The 24,818-nt window shown below is 40.4% G+C and overlaps 2 protein-coding genes and 2 long non-coding RNA genes across 5 annotated transcripts; 1 reads left to right on the top strand and 3 right to left on the bottom strand.

Moving 5' to 3' along the window:
- Positions 1-746: 746 nt before the first annotated feature.
- Positions 747-1,606, bottom strand: LOC308313088. Its single transcript, XR_013963840.1, has 4 exons — positions 1,528-1,606; positions 1,351-1,416; positions 1,160-1,216; positions 747-1,060 (listed from the first exon to the last, which is right to left on the bottom strand). It is a non-coding gene; the product is annotated as an uncharacterized lncRNA (long non-coding RNA).
- A 2,912-nt stretch (positions 1,607-4,518) lies between these two features.
- LOC308313083 (uncharacterized protein) lies at positions 4,519-6,615 on the bottom strand. Of its 2 annotated transcripts, XM_080759989.1 has the most exons (6): positions 6,558-6,615; positions 5,771-5,836; positions 5,603-5,647; positions 5,456-5,485; positions 4,947-5,138; positions 4,519-4,907 (listed from the first exon to the last, which is right to left on the bottom strand). In XM_080759989.1, the coding sequence occupies exons 2-6, from the start codon at positions 5,834-5,836 to the stop codon at positions 4,707-4,709; spliced, it is 534 nt and encodes a 177-aa protein (XP_080616115.1). In that variant the 5' UTR covers positions 6,558-6,615; the 3' UTR covers positions 4,519-4,706. The 2 variants fall into 2 exon arrangements, with proteins under 2 accessions (XP_080616115.1, XP_080616114.1); XM_080759988.1 differs by having other exon boundaries at positions 4,519-5,138.
- A 4,799-nt stretch (positions 6,616-11,414) lies between these two features.
- LOC308313089 lies at positions 11,415-13,105 on the bottom strand. Its single transcript, XR_013963841.1, has 3 exons — positions 13,045-13,105; positions 12,109-12,159; positions 11,415-11,718 (listed from the first exon to the last, which is right to left on the bottom strand). It is a non-coding gene; the product is annotated as an uncharacterized lncRNA (long non-coding RNA).
- Positions 13,106-16,517: 3,412 nt separating this feature from the next.
- Positions 16,518-18,060, top strand: LOC308313087 (uncharacterized protein). Its single transcript, XM_080759993.1, has 4 exons — positions 16,518-16,598; positions 17,355-17,419; positions 17,531-17,581; positions 17,731-18,060. Exons 2-4 carry the CDS (start codon positions 17,363-17,365, stop codon positions 17,926-17,928), a joined length of 306 nt encoding a protein of 101 aa, XP_080616119.1. The 5' UTR covers positions 16,518-16,598; positions 17,355-17,362; the 3' UTR covers positions 17,929-18,060.
- The last annotated feature ends 6,758 nt before the right edge of the window (positions 18,061-24,818 follow it).

Here is a 24,818-nt window from a genome sequence, read left to right as displayed (position 1 = left end):
TTTACTACTTATTTCGATGGAAATAAGCGAATTAGCACAAAAACCCAACCTCCATTGAGGGCTTATGGTAGGGGAAATAGACAATAAGGCACTTTTGCACAAATAACACCTGGGCCTCTTTGGTGGGGCAACTACAAAGGTAAGAAAGCCTTCAGCATGGAATTCTCCTTTAACCAGACACAGGTGACACTCAAAGGCAATCAACAGGCTGAGAGATTAACAGAACACAGGTGGAGAAAACTAGTAATCACAGGGAGGTTAGAAAAGAGAGGTAACAGTAACTAGGCAAAACACCTCATGTCTTCTTTACTAGTAAGTACATTTTATTTATAGAGCACATTTCACAGACGTCAGAGTCACAAATAAGTGCTTCACAACAATAAAAGCAAATGTCAACTATGTCAACTATAAAACAAAATATAAAGCAAGGAGACAGACTAGAAAACAGCTCTGCAGGTGAAAATCTAGAAATCAATATATGCGGTATATGTTACAAAGGCCTGTCAGGAAAAGGTGGGTCTCAGTGTTGTTTTTGGCAGAAAATTAGATTTAGTCATAGTCTCTTGAATAGTCTCTCTTAGTTGTAGTCACATTTTAGTCACCGGGAAAGGTTTTAGTGTTAGTCTAGTTTCAGTCGACTAAATGTCATACGATTTTAGTCGACTAATTCTACAGTTGATTTAGTCGAACAAAATGTGTTTTGGCGGGCCTTGATGCCGCTATTTTCAGCATGCAACCATCTTGATCTCTTGTCTACTATAGTCCCTTCCTAACATTTTTGTCTAGTTTTTATTTGTTGACGAAATCGTTAGTATATTTAGTCTTAGTTTTAGTCATCATAGCTTAGTTTTCATTTAGTTTCCATTTAGTGTTCGTCAGTGAAAAAAGGTAGTTGACGGACATTTTTCGTCTTAGTTTTAATGGACGAAAAAACACTGGTGGGTCTTTGCAACCCTGACTTGTTGTTTGTGCTCCCCAGTCTCTATCTGCCTGGAGGAGGGGGTGGCACTGGTGGAGGAGGAGGCGGAGGAAAGAACATGAGCATGCGTAGGATGGATTGCTGAAAGAGATAAGACAGTGTTATGATGACAGGCCAAGATGTGCTTCATCATGACAATGTAATGTTAATCATCTAATAAAATCATCCGCAAATGCTGACCTCTTCGCTTGAACTTGAACGCTTCACAATGACGTGACCTGCAGCGTCACCATCGGCCTTTTAAATGCAGCAGAAAGATTATTTTAAAAATATTAGCACAGCTATTTTACAGTTCCTGTAGCCTACAGTTGCTGTTCGTACTGTACACACGTACTGTACAGTGGTGATGTCTAGTATATTGGCGGTCTTACCTCATAGCTGGACAGAAGTATAAGGAAGCCAACAAGAGCAATAATCTTCACTCCAAATAACTGCATCTAAAAATACAATAAAATAATATTAATATTGTATATATACAAAGAAAATGCCATAATTCAAACAATTACAGAAACAAAACGACTATAGTATGACAAATCATATGCCCATACCTTCTTGATCGTGGCAGTGGTCTCCTTTCAAATAAGTCCTTGAGGTCTGGTGTAGTAATCAATACAAGTCCAATATTCAGTCCAGTGACAGTCCAGTATTTATATAGCCTTTCGGCCAATCACAACTCATATTATTAATAGGGGGTTATATTATTTTGCAACTTATCTGTATGTTACTGTGTATACAGCTTGTTGTCTTGAGTGCAACATGTAGCTGCTGTGGCTTTAGCAAAACAAGCTTATCAGACCAGCTCATAATCCCATGTTCAGCCACAGAGAGGAGTTAGAACGTCCAGCCACAGAGAGGAATTAGAAAACATATCGCTGTATGATTGCATGCCACGATGTGTTAATGTGACCGGTAACATTTAAAAATAGTTTTTGATACGTTGCTTAAAATTATACTGGAATAATGTGGCTGCCATTTACCAAAAACAAACAGTACAGTACAGTACAGTACAGTACAGTACAGTACAGTACAGTACAGTACAGTACAGTACAGTACAGTACAGTACAGTACAGTACAGTACAATTACACTTCTATGATTGTTTACAATCACCGAGTCTAATTTAAATTGTTATCCCGTGATTTTGTAACCCATTTTTCACCCAGTGCTCAATGCCTAAGCTGTTAACCCTCGACGCTCTCCCGTCCACCAACTTGGGGAGAGCACCGAACTGACTGACTGACTGACTTAGAAATAGTTGTGGACATAATTCATTAATGTCTATGATGGTGTGTGGATAACAGTTTCTAAGGAGCTGAATAATAAATAAATATAATAAATAAATAAATAATAAAAACTAAGTTGTTTACAACAACCATCAGCATAATATCATGACAAGAAACACAGTATACCAACTTTGCATCAGTGCCTCAAAAATCAACAGACTCCAAAATGCATTTCACGTGTTCTTTATTGTACTTTAGACCTGACGACGCATCTGTGTCAACCATTATTTTAAACTTTAGCTGAATGAAAAATGTGAATGTGGGTGGGGGGGGGGGGGGGGGTCCATGGAACAACATATTTTCAGATGGGGGTCTGTGACTAAATACAGATAATTCTGGGGGTGTTTGACATGGAAAAGGTTTGAGTGCACCACTGAATCTGGTCTCGGGGCCTCTATCGTCCTGCAGGAGGTGGGGGAGGGGCCCACGCCCCCCTCAGGTAAGGCAGGGAGTACAGCATGCGTAGGTAAGATGAGCCGTAGCCATAGTAGCGCTACAAGAAGGAATACATGTTTAATTTTAATAGCAGACCACAAACAAATGTGCAACTTTCAAAAATATTCAAATACAAAATTACCAGACAAGTTATCCATCACAACATACTAACCTCATAGCTCCCATATCCGGAACGCTTCTCAATATGATGGCCATGGTCACGATCAGCCTTTAAAATCATGTGTTTTATTATTATTTACAGTTTACATGTCATTGTTGTGATGTCTGGTACCATTGTTCTTTTTAAATAAACATTTGTTTATTAGGATTTGAGAGAGAGAGATAGAGAGAGAGAGAGAGAGAGAGAGAGAGAGACTTTCCGAGTACTCCTAGAAGTACCCTATAGGGCTACTAGTAGTACAGTACATTTGTATTAGAGAAATACTGACCTCATGGCTCAGACGCTTCTCCATGACATGATCATGGCCACGATCAGCCTTTAAAAGCAAGCAGAAAGACTGTTCAGTAACTCAGTGAACAGATCAGCCTTTAAAAGCAAGCAGAAAGACTGTTCAGTAACTCAGTGAATAGATCAGCCTTTAAAAGCAAGCAGAAAGACTGTTCAGTAACTCAGTGAACAGATCAGCCTTTAAAAGCAAGCAGAAAGACTGTTCAGTAACTCAGTGAATAGATCAGCCTTTAAAAGCAAGCAGAAAGACTGTTCAGTAACTCAGTGAATAGATCAGCCTTTAAAAGCAAGCAGAAAGACTGTTCAGTAACTCAGTGAATATATATTTACAGGTCCTGGTTGTTTGTCCCGTAAGTCTCACCTCACAGCTGGACAGAAGTATGAGGAAGCCGACAAGAGAAACAATCTTCACTCCAAATAACTGCATCTACAAAAGAGAATGACAGTATATAATAATAATAATAATAATAAGATCAAAATTTCTGTCTAAAATGTTACAGTATATACTGTACACTACCCTTCCAATACCGTTCCCATGTAATGGTCTGACTCTTTTAGGCTTATATTAAATGTTTCATGTTTTATATGATGTGATACCTTTTCTCTGATCTTGTTGTACAGTAACTATTTGTTACTATTCTGTGTCTAAGAACAAAGCACCAAGTCAAATTCCTTGAATGTGACCAAAACTTGCCAATAAACAGCTCCAGCTCTGATTCTAAAAATGCAGAAACTATGCAAAATTACAAAGGTATAATAATTAAATTCTATATTAATTTACCTTGAAAGTCGTATTCCGATCCGTGTTCCGAGTCAGTGTATTCAGAGTCGTTGTACAGTATGCTCAACAATACGATTTTAATTTGTTCAACAATCTGTACAGTATTTATAGTGTCTTTCAGCCAATCACAATTATTATCGTAAATAATATTGTGCAATTTTTATGTGTTATTGTATCTTCTTCTTCTTCTTCTTTTTGTCTAACGTGTATCCTTGCAAAACAGACTAAGTGTCAGAGCAGGTGTTTAATCCATTTTCAGCCACAGGCAGGAGTTAAACAGTATTAAGAGCATTGGTGCATGGTTACAGTCATGTGTCTCGTGACTGATCACATATCAAAATACTGGTGGATTTATTGCTATCAACCAAAATTGGATTCATGGGTGTGGAGAAGTGGATCATATCCTAGCTAGCAGAATCAAATCCTTCGGGGCAGAGGTGACCACAAGGTTAGAGGAGGGCATTTGGTGCCCACACAGGCAGGAAAATCACATAATTGACACTTTTATGATATCAACAAGAGGACATAATATTCCAAAAGAAGCTATAAAACAAAATTCAAAAGACAACAAAGTGCATGGTAAATGTTCTTTATTGTACTTGCTGATATTAAGACTTAGAAAGTAACTTTTCAATGCACATTATCACTCATGGAGAGACGGGGGGGGGGGGGGGGGTACAGTAGGCTATAGGTGGGGATGGACGGATGCACAGATCTGCACAGGGAGGAGAAGGTGGAGGTGCAGGTGGTGATGGAGGTCTTTAGGGAGCTGCTGGTGGTGCAGGTGCAGCTCCAGAGGGTGGAGGCGGTGGCGGTGCGGGCGCAGAGGGCCTAAAGGGTCCCCGACGCGGAGGTGGCGGGCGTCCAAAGGGTCCGGGTGGAGGTGGCGGGGGTCCGAAGGGTCCTCCGGGTGGAGGTGGGGGGTGTCCGAAGGGTCCTCCGGGTGGAGGTGGGGGGTGTCCAAAGGGTCCGGGTGGTGGTGGTGGTGGTGGTGGCGGTCCGAAGGGTCCTCCGGGTGGAGGTGGCGGGGGTCCGAAGGGTCCAAAGGGTGGAGGTGGTGGCGGTCCGAAGGGTCCAAAGGGTGGAGGTGGTGGATATGGATATTCCCCACCAGCTGGAGGAGCCAACACATGGAATAAATCGTGGACCTTTTCTACGATTCTCCAGAGCATTTCCATGGCCATGGCCGTGTTCTATACAGAAGAAAAAAAACTTTTTTCATGTACATAACACTGCATGTGATACAACCTCCTTCACATGCGTATACAGGGCTATATCTTGTGCCACCCCTTAACCCTTTATCCCTAAACTAATTTGCCATTCTTTTACTATTTAAAAAAACCTTTTAAAATAGTTCAAATAGCCGATCTACAAGCTCACAATGTCTCGATGTAGATCGGCTAGTTGAACTATTTTAAATGTTTTTTTTTAAATAGTAAAAAATGGCAAATTAGTTTAGGGATAAGGGATAAGGGTGGCGCAAAATGGAGCCCACAGTCCCTATACTGACCTCTGGATTCTCCAGGCCGTCACCGATATCCTGCATAATAAAAATAAAATAAAATATAAATTATATAATACAACATCCATAACATTGCATGTGATACAACCATCCTTTGCATAGAGTATACAGTCCATAATACCGGTATACACTGACCTCTTCAGTCCCCATGCCAGGATCAGGAATAGGAGGAGACATAGCCTTCACAAGCAAAGCAAAGATATTATTATTATTATGAACACAATGCAGTACCATAGTGTTATGAAAATGTCCTTATTGTAATGCCTAATGATACATTGCATTCATATTATTGCCACGTCTTACCAAGCAGCTGGAGAGAAGTGCCAGGAAGACACCAAGGGCAATAGTCTTCACTCCAAATGCCCCCATCTACACACGGACATACAAAATATATATTTATTCATCTCAATAAAACATGAAAGTACTCAAATTACTTTACTATTTTCTATTCCTATAACTTCTAAACAGCCCGTGTAAGACTATGTGCACAAACAAACTTTACCCTCCCCGCCCGGCTGTCCTCCCCCGAACCTAACATGGCCAATTGCGTCTATAATATGGATGCTCAGACAAACTGGATGCTTCGTGGTGGATTTAAACCCTTATAGTCTACGGGTTTTCAACCATGTTCATATCAAGGGCCATTATTTATTTGGCATTTCAGCCATGGACCACCTTTGATGAGATTAGTCTCTCAATATTTTCGCTGTTGTTACATAGGATTTTGTCCACAATTCCATGCTGTACAATTGCTGTTGGTAGGCTACCATTAGGAGACACAACAGGCGTTGATGAAAATAACCGCTATTATTGTGTAGACTATAGACTTCTGGTAAATTAAGTAATGCAGATGTTTCATTTTACGCTCCCAAGAGTTAAATATCTAAATAAAGGTCCATTTAGTTGCCAACTCTCCATCATTTAGCTGGGGACCACCTGGAACTCCCTCAAGGACAACTGGTGATTGAGAACCACTGCTCCAGCAGATGTACAAGCTCGCTTTCTGAATAGTCAACGCAAGAATCAAATCTATTAAAAACAGATGCTTTCCTCATGATCTTAATGCGTCAATGGTTACCAGAAAGTATACCTTCTTGTTCCGTTCCTAAAAGTCCTTGAAGGAGTCCTTAATTGCTGTGATGCAGTCGTCAATGCAACACACATTTCCATGCCGGTATATATATAGTGACATTCAGCCAATCACAGATACCGTTAAGGACGTTTACAATATTTTGCAATGTTGGGTGTTGTACTGTATATTGAGTTGTCTGGGTGGAACTGTTGACCGTGCAAATAACAAATACAAGTTTGAGCGGCATATTAAATCTCATGGAGTTACAAAGAGCAATTAGAAATGACTGCGTAAACTGTCTGTCATGGTTGGTTGGTTGCACACCTTATTGTGACCGATTAAGATTTAGAAATTGTGAGGATAATGTTGCCATAAAATAAATATGTGAAATACTATGGGAGTGTGGAACTAATAGTGGCCCATGCAGCCATTTCAAAACAATGCAACCCACTAGCTGTTTGACTGTCTGTCCTAAACATGCAAACTGCACCAATACTGTGTACCTATATCATACCTGTGAGTGTGTGTGTGACTGTGTGAGGGCAAAGATTGATTTCATACATATTATCACCTCTGCATGCAGTCCCTCCTCTTACCACTAGGGCCGAGCACCTCAACGTTGGAGAGCCTCACTGGGGCCTTGGTCTTGTCTCACCTTATTCCCATTTACACCTGTCTCCATTCTCTCATTAGCCCTGCAGTTGCCTGATGACACTCACCTGTGTTCACTTCACTAATCAGCCTGTAGTCTTTAAATACTGGACTCATTTTGCTCTCACAGACTCACACTGCCAGATCCAAGTTTGTTAGTTTGATGTTATGTTATGTGTGTTGTGTTTGTCGTGTATTTCCACACAACTTAACCAACATGTCTTATATTAGAAATACGACTTAACTACCTAAACCATAGAGAAGACTGGAGTTCTCTAAACTAAATAGCAAACTTGTAGAAGAGTTAAACCAGGCATCAAAGCATATGATCGGATGAAGAAAAGTGAAATAAAATGTGTGTTCCAATGCTTAATAATATAATTGTCCATAACTGTCTTAGACTATTGGTTGATGGGGGCTGATTTTGCCATTTGCCATATAGGCCTAATGCTTTCAATGCTCCACACAACGTTGTCAGTGTTGTTGTCAGCCTGGGAGAGGGGGGGGGGGGAGTGGGGAGGTCGGGGAGAAGCAAACCACGCCTACTATATTTAGGAGACCATTTGTAGGCTTTGTGTACCATTTCGCCTATAGTGCTCCAATGAAGTTGGCCCATCTTCATAAATAGACCACCTTTTTCACACGTACCACCATGCAGCCTCCCCACAAGGAGGGAAACCAGTCAAACCCTATAGTCAAACTCACAGACCTCATTATTTTTCTGGCCATAGGGTGCAAATTTCAAATTGTGCTACTGTTATCTACTACATTATGTTGTACTTTAGCTGTTGAAAAATAGCAGATCTACGAGCTTGTATAGATCTATTTTTTTTTATCTTGAAAATGTGGCCCAAATGTTTGAATATATTCTTTCAGAGCGAACATTCTTAACTCAAATCTTTGCTTAATCTGGGGGTCACTGGAACAGCATATTTTCAGATGGGGGTCGGCAGCCAAATACATGTATTTTTGGGGGTCCTTGACATGAAAATGTTTGAGAATGAATGACATACAGAAACAGGGATTTTCAGAAAACTGTCAGGATTTATAGAAGGCATTTGTAGAATCGTCCTCAGGTCAAAATGGGTTAATTATCTCCTCTTGGCGGGTCGACGGGCGGTGGCAGCATCAATCAGTTATCTCCTCTTGGCGGGTCGACGGGCGGTGGCAGCATCAATCAGTTATCTCCTCTTGGCGGGACGGGTGGTGGCAGCATCAATCAGTTATCTCCTCTTGGCGGGTCGACGGGTGGTGGCAGCATCAATCAGTTATCTCCTCTTGGCGGGTCGACGGGCGGTGGCAGCATCAATCAGTTATCTCCTCTTGGCGGGTCGACGGGCGGTGGCAGCATCAATCAGTTATCTCCTCTTGGCGGGACGGGCGGTGGCAGCATCAATCAGTTATCTCCTCTTGGCGGGACGGGCGGTGGCAGCATCAATCAGTTATCTCCTCTTGGCGGGACGGGCGGTGGCAGCGGGCCTGGAAGTGGAACAGGCCCTGGAGTCGGCCACCGCCACAGCCCAGGAAGGAGAGGCCAGAGGGGGAAGGGAAGCTGCTGAGGTGGACGCCACGGGAATGTTGGGTAGATGTAGACTATCTGTGGCAATAAGAGAACAATATATGATAACCTTTATGCATGTCCATAGGGGGTTCCAGGTGGTCCCCATGCAGCTAAATGATGGAAAGTTGGTACCCTTAAATGGACCCTATTAGAAATTTTACCATTATATATCTTTAACTCTTGAGAGCGCAAAATGAAACCCTTAAGTTTGCCCCACTTAATTTACTAGAAGTCTACACAATTAGAAAATGTAGAAGAATTGTTATTTCGATTGATGTCAGCCTGTTATCTCTCCTAATGGCACCAAATACAGCATGGAATTGTGGACAAAATCATATCTAACGACAACAAAATATATGTTTTGAGTCTGAGAGGCAAAATGTCATCAAATGGTGGTCCGTGGCTCACATGCAGAATAAATAATGGGCCTTGATATAAAAAGGGTTGAAAACCACTGGCATAGTTTATTGCCAATAAAATGCAATGTTTGTTTGCTTTGCTTGTTTAAAACTTCTATCATTGTTTTGTTACCTCGTCACTGTGAGAATTACTGCTGCTACGTACATGTCGACCAGAATTCTGCAACAAAATCATAGGCCTGTAAGCATTTATAGCTACTCTGACATTGAACAATAACATATTTAGATGAGATCTCAGATATATGGCCAGAGTTTTATACTTACAGTCACACAGCAATCAATTAAGACAATCATCACCAGAATAAACTAAACATCATTTTCTTGAAACTGAAAATACAAATTATCATTATTTGTTGTCGGGAGGAAACCTCATAACTCCATTTTTGAGGTTTTTGAAAAATATTGAACCAATGGAAAGTAGTAACAAGTGCTTTGGACACAAAAAGCAACTAACTCCACCACCTCTATCCCTCTCATGGGGACTTTGATGAGGCTGTAGGCTATTGCTTTTATGCTTTGTTTAAAAAAAAATCTTAAAAGAAAAAAATAAATCCTGAAAAATGTACATTTTGAGTTATGAGGTTTCCTCCCTACCGCAGAGATATCATATACTGTAGTAGAATACACTACAGTATGAATACAGTAACATGTCAGTTGATACTTTACCTTGCAGCTGCAGCTAGACCTTGACAGAAACTAGAGAATATGAGCTCTGACCTTCACAGTGTGTTACAGTACGTCATCATGTCAGATGTGGCTGGACTGGACTCACCACAACCTTTGTGTACAAACTGTACATGATCCAGACGGGCGGGAACATAATCCACTTTAATGGTGGCATTTTGAAACATATCCTGTTCATAATCCTTGGTAGATTTGCAACAGATTATGGCACATGTACGAATGCTGGGTGTTCAAATGACTAATAACGGCACAGATCATTTTTGCAGGAGATTTACACTCATGCACACATGGCACACATCACATGCATGCATGCATGCACACATGCAAAAACACGCACGCACCCACGCGTGCGTACACACCTCACACAAATTTACCAGCTAAGATCATTGGCACAGAATTACAACTTCATCAAATGCAGTACACCAACACCACTCGCTGAAAAATGGAAGCCCAAGACACTATGAGAGCACTAAACACCTTGCTGATGTTTGGTCCTTCTATATCTAAAAGAAGAAAAGAAATTTTAATTACAGTAGAATCACCTTCTTTTCCAGTTTGTTCTGTAACATCTTATCTACACACCCTCTGCAAACAGACATGGCGTATACAGCAGGGGTGGGTGGGCATCTTTGATGATGGGGAGGGCCACTCTATTTCTACACTCACTCCAGAGCGATACCTCTTACCTCCGTAACTTTTTCATAATTATTGCCCTACTTCTATTCTAGCAAAAAATAGCAGATCTACAAGCTCAAAACGTGTCACACTGCGACGCATTTTGAGCTTGTAGATCTGCAATTTTTTAGATATTCTTTTTTGCTATTTCTGCTATTTTTGCAAATTATTATTAGTTATTTCTTTATTGGAATTTAAATGAAAAGTAACAATGTTATTTAAGTTCAAATGCATGTAGTTATATTTATGTTAACTGTATGAACTTAAACAAATACATTGGACATAAAAAAAGACAATACCATTTAATACTAGTCATTAAGCTACCAATATAGACTGAAGTAATTAAAGCGGGCATGTTTGCATGTTTGGAATTGTAACAGCTGAAATCAATAATAAATCAGTATTCTGATATATTATGCTGAGAGCCACAGCAGAGGAAGCAGAAACGTTGAGGATGCAGTTGATGCTGCTCTCCTCCAGAGGTTGTCAGATACCCGTGGCAGGAGACCAGAACATACTGTGCTTTTGTTAATGCCCATGTTTATTCAACATGATCCTCAGCGATTAGGCAGCTTATGCAGTCGCACACACACACACACACACACACACACACACACACACGCGCACGTGCACGCGCACACACGCATGTGCGCACACACGGCCACGGACATAACAAATATTACCATTACCAGACCATTACAGGTCTGTAACTCTGAGAGTGTACAAATTAATGCACACACACATTTTCACTGCACTCTCAGTTATGGGGTCCTTGAAAAATACAATTCAAATGTGTGAACTACTGAACTATAGAGCACCGAAGTCTGACGTCACTTTCAGTAGAGGGCGCCAATACACAGGTTCATGTATTATTTTATTTGCAGTGAAATCTCCATAGGGCGATTTTAGGTCACTTCATAATTATACAAAATGGAATAAAGTCAATTATGCCAATCCCAGCTATAGTATTTATAATCCAAAACATCACATTCAAACCATGTCCTTGTCCACTTGCTGTTTATTGGTTTATTTTCACACAGTGAATACATATATCCAAAAACAAAATAGAGGTGCATTAATGTTCCTCATTGGAAGTTGATCCCCATGCATCTCATTTCCCCAGCGGAGGTAGGACAGGAGGTAGCACAGGAGGTCGTATCAGCAGCATTTGCATCATCATGTTCATATCCTGCTTAAGACAAACAATACAGTTATATTATATCAGAGGTTTTCAGCCCTTTTCATATCAAGGCCCATTATTTTTTCCGGCATTTTGAGCCACGGACCACCATGACATTTAGCTTCTCAGACCCCAAACTTAAGGATATTTTGTTATCGTTTGATAGGATGTTGTCCACAATTCCATGCTGTGTTGATGTTGGTACCATTAGAGAGATAACAGGCAAACAAACGTTGTTCAAAAATAACAATTCTCCTACATTCTCTAATTGTGCAAATAAACTCAAGTAATGCAGATGTTTAACAATAATGTAACTCTCAGGGTGTAAAAATCATTTAACACTCAAGAGTTAAACACCTTATTATTTATTAACTGTATTATCAGAATATATATACTGACCTCGTCACTGCTGCTGGATCTTTTCACACGCTCATGTACCTCCTCCCCTGCCTTTTTACAAAGCAATCATTAAATGTCACGTTAGTATGTCAAATCTTCAGTTCTTTCTACAAGCATATTGTGCGCTTGTACATCGGCTATTTTCTAAAGCTGTTGAAAACTTGAAATGGCACATTCTGCATAATGAATATTTTTAGTACTTTAAGTACGTTTTGATGCCAATACTTTTGTACTTTTACTCGAGTACATTTTTAATTCCCGACTTTTACTTGTGACGGAGCAGTTCTATATTGCAGTAGCCTATTGATACTTTTACTTATAAAGTAAAAGCTTTGATAACTTTTTTCCCCCACTGACTAAATATGCCGCTCTCAGCGAAGGCACACTTTAGCGTCACCAAGATGCCAAAAGCCGCAAGCGGCAGGCGTCTCTTCCTGGTTTTTAGGACAGCTGGTGGATGGAAATGATGCTCCACCATACACGGCAGAATTCCACGGGGGAGCAAATCTGACCGCCGCGGCATTCTGCCACGTTGCTGGAGCTTCATTTCCATCCACCAGCTGTCTAAAAACCAAGGTTAATTAAATAAGGTTAGGTAGCGAAGACCGTACGGTGGACTCCATGTTTATCACTGGAAGGAAAGAAACATGCGCAATTGAAACCAAGGAAGCTGAACGCGGAAGCTGCATATAGCCCATTGCGCATGTTTCTTTCCTTCCAGGGAGCTAACATGGAGTCCACCCTAAGGTCTTCGCTTCCTGTCCTCTTTTAATAGTCCTTGCTAAGAACCAGGAAGAGACGCCTGCCCCGAGTGGCTTTTTGGCCACGCATTGAATCCCAAGTGTGCTTCCCTCTGAGCCCAACATGTTCAGCCTTTTACAAACCCAATAATTACAGGATTACTGATACTGCATGACACATGGTATAGTGACCTACCGGGAACGAGGAGCACAGTGCTATGAAGCACAGAGCCAGGACAACAAGCCGTTTCATATCTAAAACAAGAACATTAAGGCATTCATTATTATAATTTTTTGTCATAACAAAAACAACGATTCTGGATACGTTTTCGTTCTAAACAGTTTAAATGACTTATATTGCTGATTTTGAAAATGAACAATGTTCTTCTGTGAAGAAAATAAAACATACCTTCAGTAGGCTATAAGGACAACAAACCGACACAAGTAATAGGAGTCGCGATGACCATCTGATGGTGAATCTTGTACTGTCTGGTCCATCGTGCATGTGAGCTTTATAAGGAATATTCCAACCATGCAATCAGGTGTCGAATTAAAGCTATTGTCCTTTTAATTGTATCCCTAATTGTGGTAATATGGTGAAATGATTATAATAGATAGGTGGTCCATGTCCAACAATAAATGGCCAACACCCAGGTCTATAATCTCATGGTGTTGTGAAACTGGACGGATGTTGAAACTCTGCATGATTCATGGGAAGTTCAATGGTGTCTATTGTTGTATTTTTATTTTCACACTTAGTGTCCATATATCACTTAAATGTTTAGAATACACATTCATCTAATATTCAAACTAAAAGTTACAGTATAATCAGTTGACTTGCCATATCGTCTATCTTCATTATATTGGATAACATGAGTTATGGATTACTTTTGTTTGTTGTTGTTGTCATGGCAAACCCTGCAGCTTAGCTATGAATAACTTAAATATAAATATATGTTTTAACAAATTCCATTCAGTACAAATTGTGTTCCATATACTTTAGATGTTGACTATGTGAATGTAAATCAGGATGTCACACACAGACACGGGAGAACACAATAATATTCGTCAACACCACACAACAACGGCCCGAGTGCTGATATTCTAAAGCTTCAGTGTGAAGAACATTAAAAACTCTTCACATCTTTATGGGTATGTTTCTAAATTCATGCATGGGGGAAATGTGGGCAGACAAAATACAGTCTATTCTCTAATGAAGAGTGACTCGTGGTTTATTTCTGCTCTCTAACCTCACTTTCACTGCATATATTCAAAGCAGAAATAGTATACTTATCTGTAGGATACACATTATAGTATACATTGTACAACAGTACTTATTATAATCAAATAAAATCCAAAACATGACATTCGTTCACTTGCTGCTTGTTTGGCGCTGTGTGATGTGGCTGCCTGTTGCTGTTGTAGCACTCAATTTCCCCTCGGGGATTAACGTTATACCTTTAAACAATACAACATGCCATTTTATTTTCACACATTTGGAAGTTCTCATTCCATAAATGGAGGAGGAATAATTTATCATAGGAGGTCATATCATGGTCATTTGCATCATTTGCATTTTTTGCAGAGCACATAGGGCATATAGCCATAAGTGTGTGTGTGTGTGTGTGTGTGTGTGTGTGTGTGTGTGTGTGTGTGTGTGTGTGTGTGTGTGTGTGTGTGTGTGTGTGTGTGTGTGTGCGTGCGTGTGTGTGTGTGTGTGTCTGTGTGTGTGTGTGTGTGTGTGTGAGTGTGTGTGTGTGTGTGTGTGTGTGTGTGTGCGTGTGCGTGTGCGTGCGCACAGACAGTCTGTCTGTCATTATATTCCATCATACAATCAATCAGAGGTCAAAGCTATTGTCATTTTAATTGTATCCTCATGGTGGTAATATGGTGAAATAACATAATTATAGTACATGTAGGTGGCCCTGCTGTCTACAATCAAAGAGCAACGCCCAGCTGCTCTAATGTCATCATGGTGTTGGGAACAGTAGACGGATGTTGAAACTCCACATGATTCATAGGCAGTTCAACAATGGTGGCTTTTATTTCCCCTTGGAACGTCAGCAAGCACAGAACTCACATTTCTTTGTCTTCATTTCACTTACAATATAGCCTACACTTGTTTGTTTGTTTGTATAAATTGTTTTATATAGCAATCATTGCTAACAGGGTCTCCCCACCGGTCTTTAATAAACAGAAAATATACATTTTCAGGGCCGGGATAGCAATTCTAACAAATAGGAGATAGATCTCATACTGCATACAGTATAAAGAGTGAAATTGAAATTGTTTAAACTAAAATATGGACAGACAAAATTGTACAAATGTAATCTTATAAATTATCTTTGTGGTTCCTTCTCCTGATAGGATCAAATTGGTATCTTGATCTGATTCCCTGACCTGATTTTTTTTTTTCTGCATTTAGACCTGAGGCTGATTAAAATAAAAAATAAAAAAAGGCTTCTAAATCATGACAGCTTGTCAGCTGTCAGTGGTTCTCAACCTTTTTCATGTCAATATTTGACATGGCGATATTTTTTCAACAGCTAAAGTGTAACATAATGCTTAAAGTTTAAGAGCCGTTTTTTTATACATATTTTGAAAATTCCTCTAATCTGGTGTACAGGTGATGACATGCACATTACATGCATAATAGAATTACAATTTATTTATTTTTATTTAATGGGAGAATGGGCACTCAAAGCCTAAACTGGTGACCACCAGGTGGTGCTGAAAGAGTTAAAGGGGTTCCCTTCCTGAATGTGTTAAAGCAGAGGTTCCCAAAGTGGGGCCCGGGGACCCCCAGGGGTCCTTGAGGGAGTTCCAGGATGTCCCCAGCTATGATGGATAGTTAGGAACCAAATGGACCCATAGCTCTGTTACTCTGAGAGTGTACAAATGTAATTTGGTTCCATTTGTACACTCTCAGAGTTATAACATTGACTTTACAATATAAATTGGGGTCCCAGAGATATAAATGCCATTACGTACATCCGGGGTCCGTAGCCTAATGCATGTCAAACTGGGGGTCCCTGAAATTAAACTGGTTGAGAATCACTGCTAGAGCTGTAAAAATCTTCTCTTATGGGGGTCTCTGGCATATATTTTCAAATGGGCATCCGCAGGCTAATGAGTGTCAATTTGGGGGTCCTGCATGAAAAAGTTTGGGAACCACTGGGTTAAAGAGCTGGAGAGATGGACCCCTAACTGATCACTCTGAGTCTATAGCAATGATTACTATCAGAGTAAAGAGCTTTAAGTGGAAAGAAATCGTTATGCACTTAATGCCTGCCACTCCCTTGTCTGATTTGTCATCCCTGTAATTTAAGACAATTGTATTAAACATGCTATATTTCCTTCCTCAATTAAACAAACAGGTTTGAAAACAATGAACTATCTTGATACGTTTGAAAGCGCTGATTGCACTGTAATTCTATGTCTATTATATTATGTTTGCATTCTTCCTTTAAAATATGTTCCTTTTGAACCTTCTTGATGCCCTTGATGTTTTGTGTAAGGAGCTTGTTATTGCAATGCGCTACACAAATAAACCTGTCTCACCTTGTCGTATTAGGTGGAGATGAACGATTTCATAATATTAAGTATTACACAGTATTACAGTAGCTGTTAATGACCTGTCGACAGAGGCTAAAACACTATATAAGAAGTGCTCATGACTTGGTTTCAACAATATCACTGCTGTCCTGAGTCCTGACAAACATCTGAAATTAAAGAGAAGACTACAATAAGGTAACAATTAACTTCTTCAGTATGTGTATTGATATGTAGCCTATGTTTTTATAATAAGGAGTCATGGAAATGTGTTAATCTGCTATGATTTGTATGTGGGTTTTTAAAATATATGAAAACTATATGCTATATCCATGAAAAGAACCATTGCAGTGGTTTTCAACCAGTGGTCCTTTTTTAATGTTCTTTTGTGGATTTTGCCTTTATTTTATATATTTTATAGAGGGATAGACAGTAGGATGACAGGAGATGGGGAGAGAGATTGGGGGGTGACATGCAGTAAGGGAGTTGAGTCCGCGGCACACTGCCAGACTGGATTACCAGCCACGGTGCCTGGACCACTGAGCCACGGCCCCTGGACCACTGAGCCACGGCCCCTGGACCACTGAGCCACGGCCCAGGCCCACCAGTGGTCCTTGAGAGGGTTCCAAACTTTCAGGTGGTCCCCAGCTAAATTATGTATAGTTGGTAACCAACTCTGCCCTAATAGATCTTTAACTCTTGAGAGTGTTATTATTGCTAAACATCTGCATTACTTAATTTACGAGTCTACACAATTAGAGAATGTAGAAGGAATTGTTATTTTTGTATCTCTCCTACACCAACATCAATACAGCATATTCTTTAGTTTTGGGTCTGAGAGGCTAAATGTCATCAAATGGTGGTCCGTGGCTTAAATGCTGAATAAATAATGGACCTTGATATGAAAAGGTAACTACTGCACCACTATAGCATTTGTTTGTTTTCACTTTACAGCTGAAATCATGCTGAAGATAACACTCTTGTTTGGCTGCCTCCTGAGCCTCGCTTTGGCCTTTCCTGTGAGTATGAAATGATAAAAGGTCAATAATTGTCTTCCACATACTGTACGAACAGTATCACCAAACCAACACTGAAGGTGCACAATTTATTTTTATTTTTTACTCCCATAGGTCGAAGATGAGCACCTGCGAGTTGCAAGATCCGACTCAAACTCCAGCGAGGTTTGTGAGATGAAAAAAAAAAATCTTCCAACATCACAATTACATTTGTGAGATGACTGAGATCGTTGCATTTAGTGTCATTCATTAATCTACATATACAAATTGTTTGTGATTTTTATTTTATTTTTTATGTTTTTATGACCCCACAGCAACTGTTAGCACTTCTTCAAGCACTGTTTCCAGCTCCAGCCCCAGCTCCCGCAGCCCCAGCTCCCGCAGCACCTGCCCCAGGGCCTGCTGGCCCTCCTGGTCCTGCTGGTCCTGCTGGTCCTGCTGGCCCTGCTGGCCCTGCTGGCCCTCCTGGCCCTGCTGGCCCTGCTGGCGCTGCTGGCGCTGCCGGCAAATGATTTCACCGAGTGATCATTGCTTGAACCAATTTTGGACATACACATGATACACATTTTGAAAATGAATACATGAAGTGAAAATGTTGTTGTAATGAATTACATTTGTTAAATAAATCAGCCATGAGGACAACATATGATTGTTTGAGTTCATTCACAGTCGAGCCTGCATCATGATCACAATCACAAAATGTCAGAATTAGGTTAAACTTACTGGAGGAACTATAAGTATCTCATTGATATTGATAACATAAGTAGGACCACTTTTATTTGTTGTTATCTCTGCCAGACGGAAGACCGGGAGGTGGAGATGTTCTACCCCTGTGAGTGTATTTGTCTGTGTGCAACCCAATTCTTTCTAAACATGTTGCCTTTATATACATAGCTCTCTTCCCGTTGTGGCCATAGCTCTTGATCAAAATCTCTTTTTAGCTAAAACAATTATTTTATAATTATTCTACAGATTTTGTTCCAAACATTAGACACATAGCAGGTACACACTAATATCTATGGTGATTTTTTACATTTTTTATAATTCCATCCTGATTGGCTAAGATTGGTTTCCAAAGTTTGCACGAGTGGCCATTTTTGAACAAAATGCCTCAAATCATGCATGCTTGCCCACAATAACCTACCTGCCCTGGCAGAGACCTGTGCTCTGATGAGCAGTTTATTATATTTTTTGGCAAGGCAAAATAGGGCCCATAACTGGTTGGCTTCCAAATGTAGTTAGTAGGAGGGGGGTGTATGTGTAGCAGTGGCTCAGAGCCTCTGCCTGATGGCCTCAAAAGTCTAATATCTCCCCCAGTCCAGAGGGATATCCCTTCGGTCTAGTGGTTAAGATGTTGGACTTTCACACAGGAGGCCTGAGTTTGAATCCCAGGCATTACATGCAATTGCATTGTGAGATCTACTGTGTTCTGCATTTGTGGTCTGGGCAGTCAGAGCAGGTTCATGAGATGATCAAGACACTAATCACCTCATTTCAATCACCTGTTGGGTTTGGAAATGTCAGAACCAACAGAGCAGAGGTGAAGAGCAGGAGCTCTTCGGGTGCCCAGAAAGAGTCTCTACAAAATATAAGAAATACAATATAAAAAAAGCAACAATAACTTCACTGAATTCTTAAGTGTCTGTGCAGAAGGCGTTAGTTAGTTAGTTAGTTACTTTATTGACACAAATGTATAAAACATTGGGTCCAAACAATAATAAAAAACGAAACCGTGTAAAGGTTATATCAAATAGTCTTCAATGTAAGGTGTACTGCTGGTGCTGGTATAGAGTGGAGCATCTAGATAAAGAACAGATGGATCTGGATTCATGGCTTGGTACGTCTTATATCATGTCCCTTCGGTCACTCTCAATATGATCTTGTGTTTCCATTATCTCAAATAAATGAGAATACATGACGGTGGTTCTCCTTCTTCAGCAATTGAAGAACATACCACAAGGGGTCATCAAGCATGCCATTTCGCTGCTGTATGTTGGTGAAGAACCTGGCTTGCTTTTCTCTCACCAAAGCTTGCACTGAAGGCTGCAGTCCTGTTTCCAAAAAGGCAGGTTAAGTTAGGTGTAAGTAATACTCAAGTAGGGATTTTACTCCAGACATGTAGAGAGTTTCAACAGACTTTAAGGGAGTTTTCAACGTGTGTGTGTGTGTGTGTGTGTGTGTGTGTGTGTGTGTGTGTGTGTGTGTGTGTGTGTGTGTGTGTGTGTGTGTGTGTGTGTGTGTTGTGTTGTCTGCAGAAGAGGTCAACTCGGGGTCAGTACGAGGTCACATCCCCACCCCCAGCTAGAGAGTGTGTGTGTGTGTGTGTGTGTGTGTGTGTGTGTGTGTGTGTGTACGTGTGTGTGTAATAGGTCTATGAGACAACGAGATATACATTTATTCTAATTGAACCTACATGAGTCCATAGTTATAGTTGTCTTATGTTAAAATGTGCTCCATATATAAAGTTAGATTTGATGTAACACGCTCCCTTAAAGTCACCCCTTTTGCAACCAGATCTTAGTTTAATGGTCTTTAGGACAAGAAACACTTTCCTTATAGTCATGACACCATGTTCATGACCAAAAACCTGTCATGAAAATGTGGTCTCGCTTCCTTCCTGGACTACAAAGTCACACCTCCATGCAGCCTCCCCCCTCTCCACAAGGAGGGGAAGTGCACTAAAGCATTATGGGCATTGTAGGAATTCAGCAATCCAGTCAAACCTTATATAGTCAAACACACAGACTACTACAAATACTAACATTGAGTGACTGCAAGTTTCTTCCAGCAGTGAAATATCCCTTTAAAGTGTGTTGTCCTGGGAAGCAGTCAGGTGTTGGAAAGGGGGGGGGGGGGGGGGGGGGGACAGAACAGACAGAGTTCAGTGTGTGTGTGTGTGTGTGTGTGTGTGTGTGTGTGTGTGTGTGTGTGTGTGTGTGTGTGTGTGTGTGTGTGTGTGTGTGTGTGGGAAGGCCAGCGTCTGGCTCTGCTTATAGCCCTGATAACAACTGCACCCACAGTGCATGTCATCATCATCATCATCATCATGGCTGTCTGACAGGATGAATCTCTACCGGAAGTAATGCAGGAACGCCTACTGAGTGGCAAAAACTACTTTCTGGCCTTGACAACCCCATACATCCACACAGAAAATCTGATTGTATTAAACGACGTTAAACTCATTTTTACACTAACTTTGCCACTTGATTTGACATTCACTTTATGCACGAGCATACCCTCTATTACCTTGTGTTGTTCTTGCTTACTGTAAATCGCTCTGGATTAAGAGTGTCTGATAAATTGTACATTGTAAACGTTTTTTTACATAATGAGGTCTCCACCCGACAGAACATTTACAGTACTCAAATACTTTTAAAATAAAATACTTTTACATTTTATATTTAACGTCTAATGTCCATTTTTCTATAATCTGTAGTATACTTCTACTCCATTACCAAAGGGTCCATTTGGTTTCATATTAGGCTACATCAAGAGTTAGATTATTGTTAAACATCTGCATTACTTAATTAACAAAAAGTCTACACAATTACAGAATGTAGAATAATTGTTATTTTGATCGTTTACCTGTTTAGCTATCCTACCAACATCAATACAACATGGAATTGTGGACAAAATATTCTTAAATTTTGGGTCCGAGAGGCTAAATGTCATCAAATGGTGGTCCGTGGCTCAAATGCAGAATAAATAATGGACCTTGATATGGAAAGGGTTGAAAACCACTGATGACCAAAGTGACCAGAGAGTATGACAGAATATTTAATTTAGTAACATGTGTGGAATGAGTAAAATAAAAAAACGACATATTTTAACTGTAACTTGAATCTGTTTCATCATGGTATTCATGCTCTGATTGGACAATGTGTGCATGGGTGGAGACAGCATGCAGCAGAGCACATGGTGTGTGTGTGTGCGTGTGTGCGCGCGCGCATGCGTGCGTGCATGGTCTGTAGTGCATTCAGCATACAGTAACCAGTGCTAGCAGCAACACGTGGTTGAATCCAACAGAAGACATGATTTTACAGCATATTTATGAGAGAGAACAGGTAAGAAATATTGTTTATTGTTGATTGACTTAACACGTTAACGATGGGTTAATCATATTCTGACATCTTTAAAAATAAAATAATAACTAAAATGACGTGTCTGACGTCTGTACTCAGCATGGATATTAGGCATCTACAATGCAGATTGAGAATCACATCACAGATTTACAAAGTGAAAGAGTCGGTTGAAATTCGGTTTTTTGTGCATCGTTCCCGACCGCCATATCGTTTTAGGAGTACAGTACACTGAGTACAGTAGGCTAGTACAGCAATACAGCTCAGGTTCTCAAACTGTTTTCATGTCGAGGAAGGACCACCAAAATAAATACTATTTTCAAAGTTATATTTCTCTTTATTTGGCCACACAGTAATGCAGACCCTCCTCGTCTGACAAGGATTTGGTGCCAGACAGGTTTGTTTTGTTCAATATCGCTTTGAAAAAGAATAGCAGATCTGCAAATCTCACCCACATAGCAGATGTATACAGTATGATAGTGGTTAAACCGATACGAACTGATTTTGCTGCAGGGGACCCCCTCAAGGACCCCTGGGGGGTACCCGGACCCCCTCAAGGACCCCTGGGGTTCCCCCGGGGTCCCCGGACCACACTATGAGATGCACTGTAGTACTGTATACTATAGCACTCTGAACTGACATGCTCACAATATGGAGAGCCAAAGTTGAAAGTATTGATTGATTGATTTAATACTTTATCTGTATGCAAAAGTGTGCCTGTGTCAATATAAAATTGAATCCGTTGGAACAAAGGCTGTTTTGAACATGCATTCTGTAAAGGTTTCACTCGGTGGAAATAATAATTAGTCAAACGTGCTACCATTATGGTTGGAGTGAGAAGTGTCTCTTTACCACGTGTCGTGAGGTTGTTGATCGGCTACTCTCCCTAAAACAAAAATAGTATCATCATAATAATTATAACGATTTTGGACTATCAGGATTGAAGGATTGAGGATTGAGGCCGGATGGAAACCGCGAGGTTCCCGGCTCCCTCAGAGTCCGTGTCGAAGTGTCCTTGAGCAAGACACTGAACCCCTAATTGCTCCCGATGTGCAGCTTGGTTGCCTTGCATCATGGTTTCCTTGAAGGCATCATTTATTATTTACTACTGACAGCAGCAGTAGTAGTATATTAATATTTATCATCTTGTCCTAAAACCCAAACACATATTTAATTTGTGGGTCCTTTGAGAACCACTGGTTAAGCTAATAGCAACTCAAATTATGTGGATAGTGAGTGAGGCAGGCAGGCAGGCAGGCACACAGACAGACAGACAGACAGACAGACAGACAGACAGACAGACAGACAGACAGACAGACAGACAGACAGACAGACAGGGTGTTTACATAGTGTGTCTTTGAAGATAATACTTCTTTTATTTCCATTGTCTCCTCCTCTCTCATGGTGCTTCTATAGTGCCGTGCAAGAGAACCTCCTCGGCGGGTCAAGTTCGGTTGCGGCGGCCACTCCCTCTCTAATTGAAGCTTTGTCTCACTACGTCTCGGCTCGTTAGCCTCGTTAGGCCGCGAGGAGTCTTCGGGAAGGTCCAGCGTTCCCACTGTCGTGTCCACTCACCCTGACGTGGATTGTTTGTGGTCATCGTCAGGACCAGGGGTGGGCAATTATTTTTTCCCAAGGGGCCAAATGAGAAACTGATAAATATTGTGTCAAAAGACTGAACTCAATTATGCATAATATACATTTTATTTCTATATCAAAATATGCATGCATGCACCGCTGAAGCCTCGTTTTATACTTCAGTAATGGGATGTGCCGATGAGACATTTTGGCCGATATCGATATCCGATATAATTAATTGCTGTTATAAATACATGTAACAGGGTATCTGCACTGCAGGCTTAGACAAGCCAGATCGGATTTAACTTAAACACCTTTATATTTAAAGGGGAATACCACTCATTTTCAACATTTTACTATGTCATTAATATACCTTTGAGCTGTTGTGTGGAAATAATTTGAAAACAAAGTCCCCCCATTCTGTGTGAATCACATCTTGATAAAAACATCATTAACATGGTGAATCACATCTTGATAAAAACATCATTAACATGGTGAATCACATCTTGATAAAAACATCATTAACATGGTGAATCACATCTTGATAAAAACATCATTAACATGGTAAATCACATCTTGATAAAAACATCATTAACATGGTGAATCACATCTTGATAAAAACATCATTAACATGGTGAATCACATCTTGATAAAAACATCATTAACATGGTAATTAATCGGTCTGATTGATTAATCGAACCGATGCCGATTAATCTAAAAACAACTAAAATCGGCCGATACCGATGTGTTTGCCGAATTGCCGATTAATCTCCCATCAGTCCTGATCTACAAGCTTATATGGAATGAGACTCGTTGTGAGTGGTGTTCATTTTGTTGACTAAGACTAAACTGTTGATATATTTAGTCAACTGACTAGACTATAAACATAAAGACTAAACCATTTCAGATGGCTAAAATAGGATTAAATCTAAACGGTGTGTTATTCAAAAGACTATATAAGCCTTAATTATCTTGGGCGCCGCCTTACGCCTTATCACTACACTTCTTTACCATGTTTTACTATGTTGAAAAACATTAAAAAAAAAGGTTCAAATAGCAAGCTGATAGCTAAATGTTTTTAAAATAGTAAAATGTGGCTATACGTTTCGGGAAAAGGGCTAAGGGCCCTAAGATCGAATCAGAATTTGCTGTAACACTGGTTCTGAAAGCTTATTTATAGCTCAGTTTGTAGATTAGCTATAATCTAGATCAACTTTTTCTAAAATCTCTTGAGAAAGTTTGAGAAATGTTAGTACTTTTCCTTTTGGTATTAATGTAAATACAGGCCTGCATGCATGAGTATATGTTTATATTGCGTATTTCTTTATTTCTTTTGTAATTATACTTGTGTTAAAAACAACATTAATACTGATGGTAATAATCTAACATTGCTGGCGTGTGTGTGTGCGTGTGTGTGTGTGTGTGTGCGTGTGTGTGTGTGTGTGGAGGGGTCCAGTTCATCTGGTCTCCTCCCAGCAGGGGTCCACCCAAACAATAGCCCCGCCCCCCCGCAGGGGGTCCATCTGCTGCTAATCCACGTGGAAGGACCGTTGTACAGTAGAGCAGAGGTTCTCAGGTCAGAGGGACCGTTGTACAGTAGAGCAGAGGTTCTCAGGTCAGAAGGACCGTTGTACAGTAGAGCAGAGGTTCTCAGGTCAGGACCGTTGTACAGTAGAGCAGAGGTTCTCAGGTCAGAAGGACCGTTGTACAGTAGAGCAGAGGTTCTCAGGTCAGAAGGACCGTTG

Source organism: Protomyctophum bolini (genome assembly GCF_963924005.1).
Source record: "Protomyctophum bolini genome assembly, chromosome: 3".
NCBI classification, from domain to species: Eukaryota; Metazoa; Chordata; class Actinopteri; order Myctophiformes; family Myctophidae; genus Protomyctophum; species Protomyctophum bolini.
The sequence above is the reverse complement of the archived record's forward strand: the minus strand, read 5'-3'. Positions and strand labels throughout refer to the sequence as shown.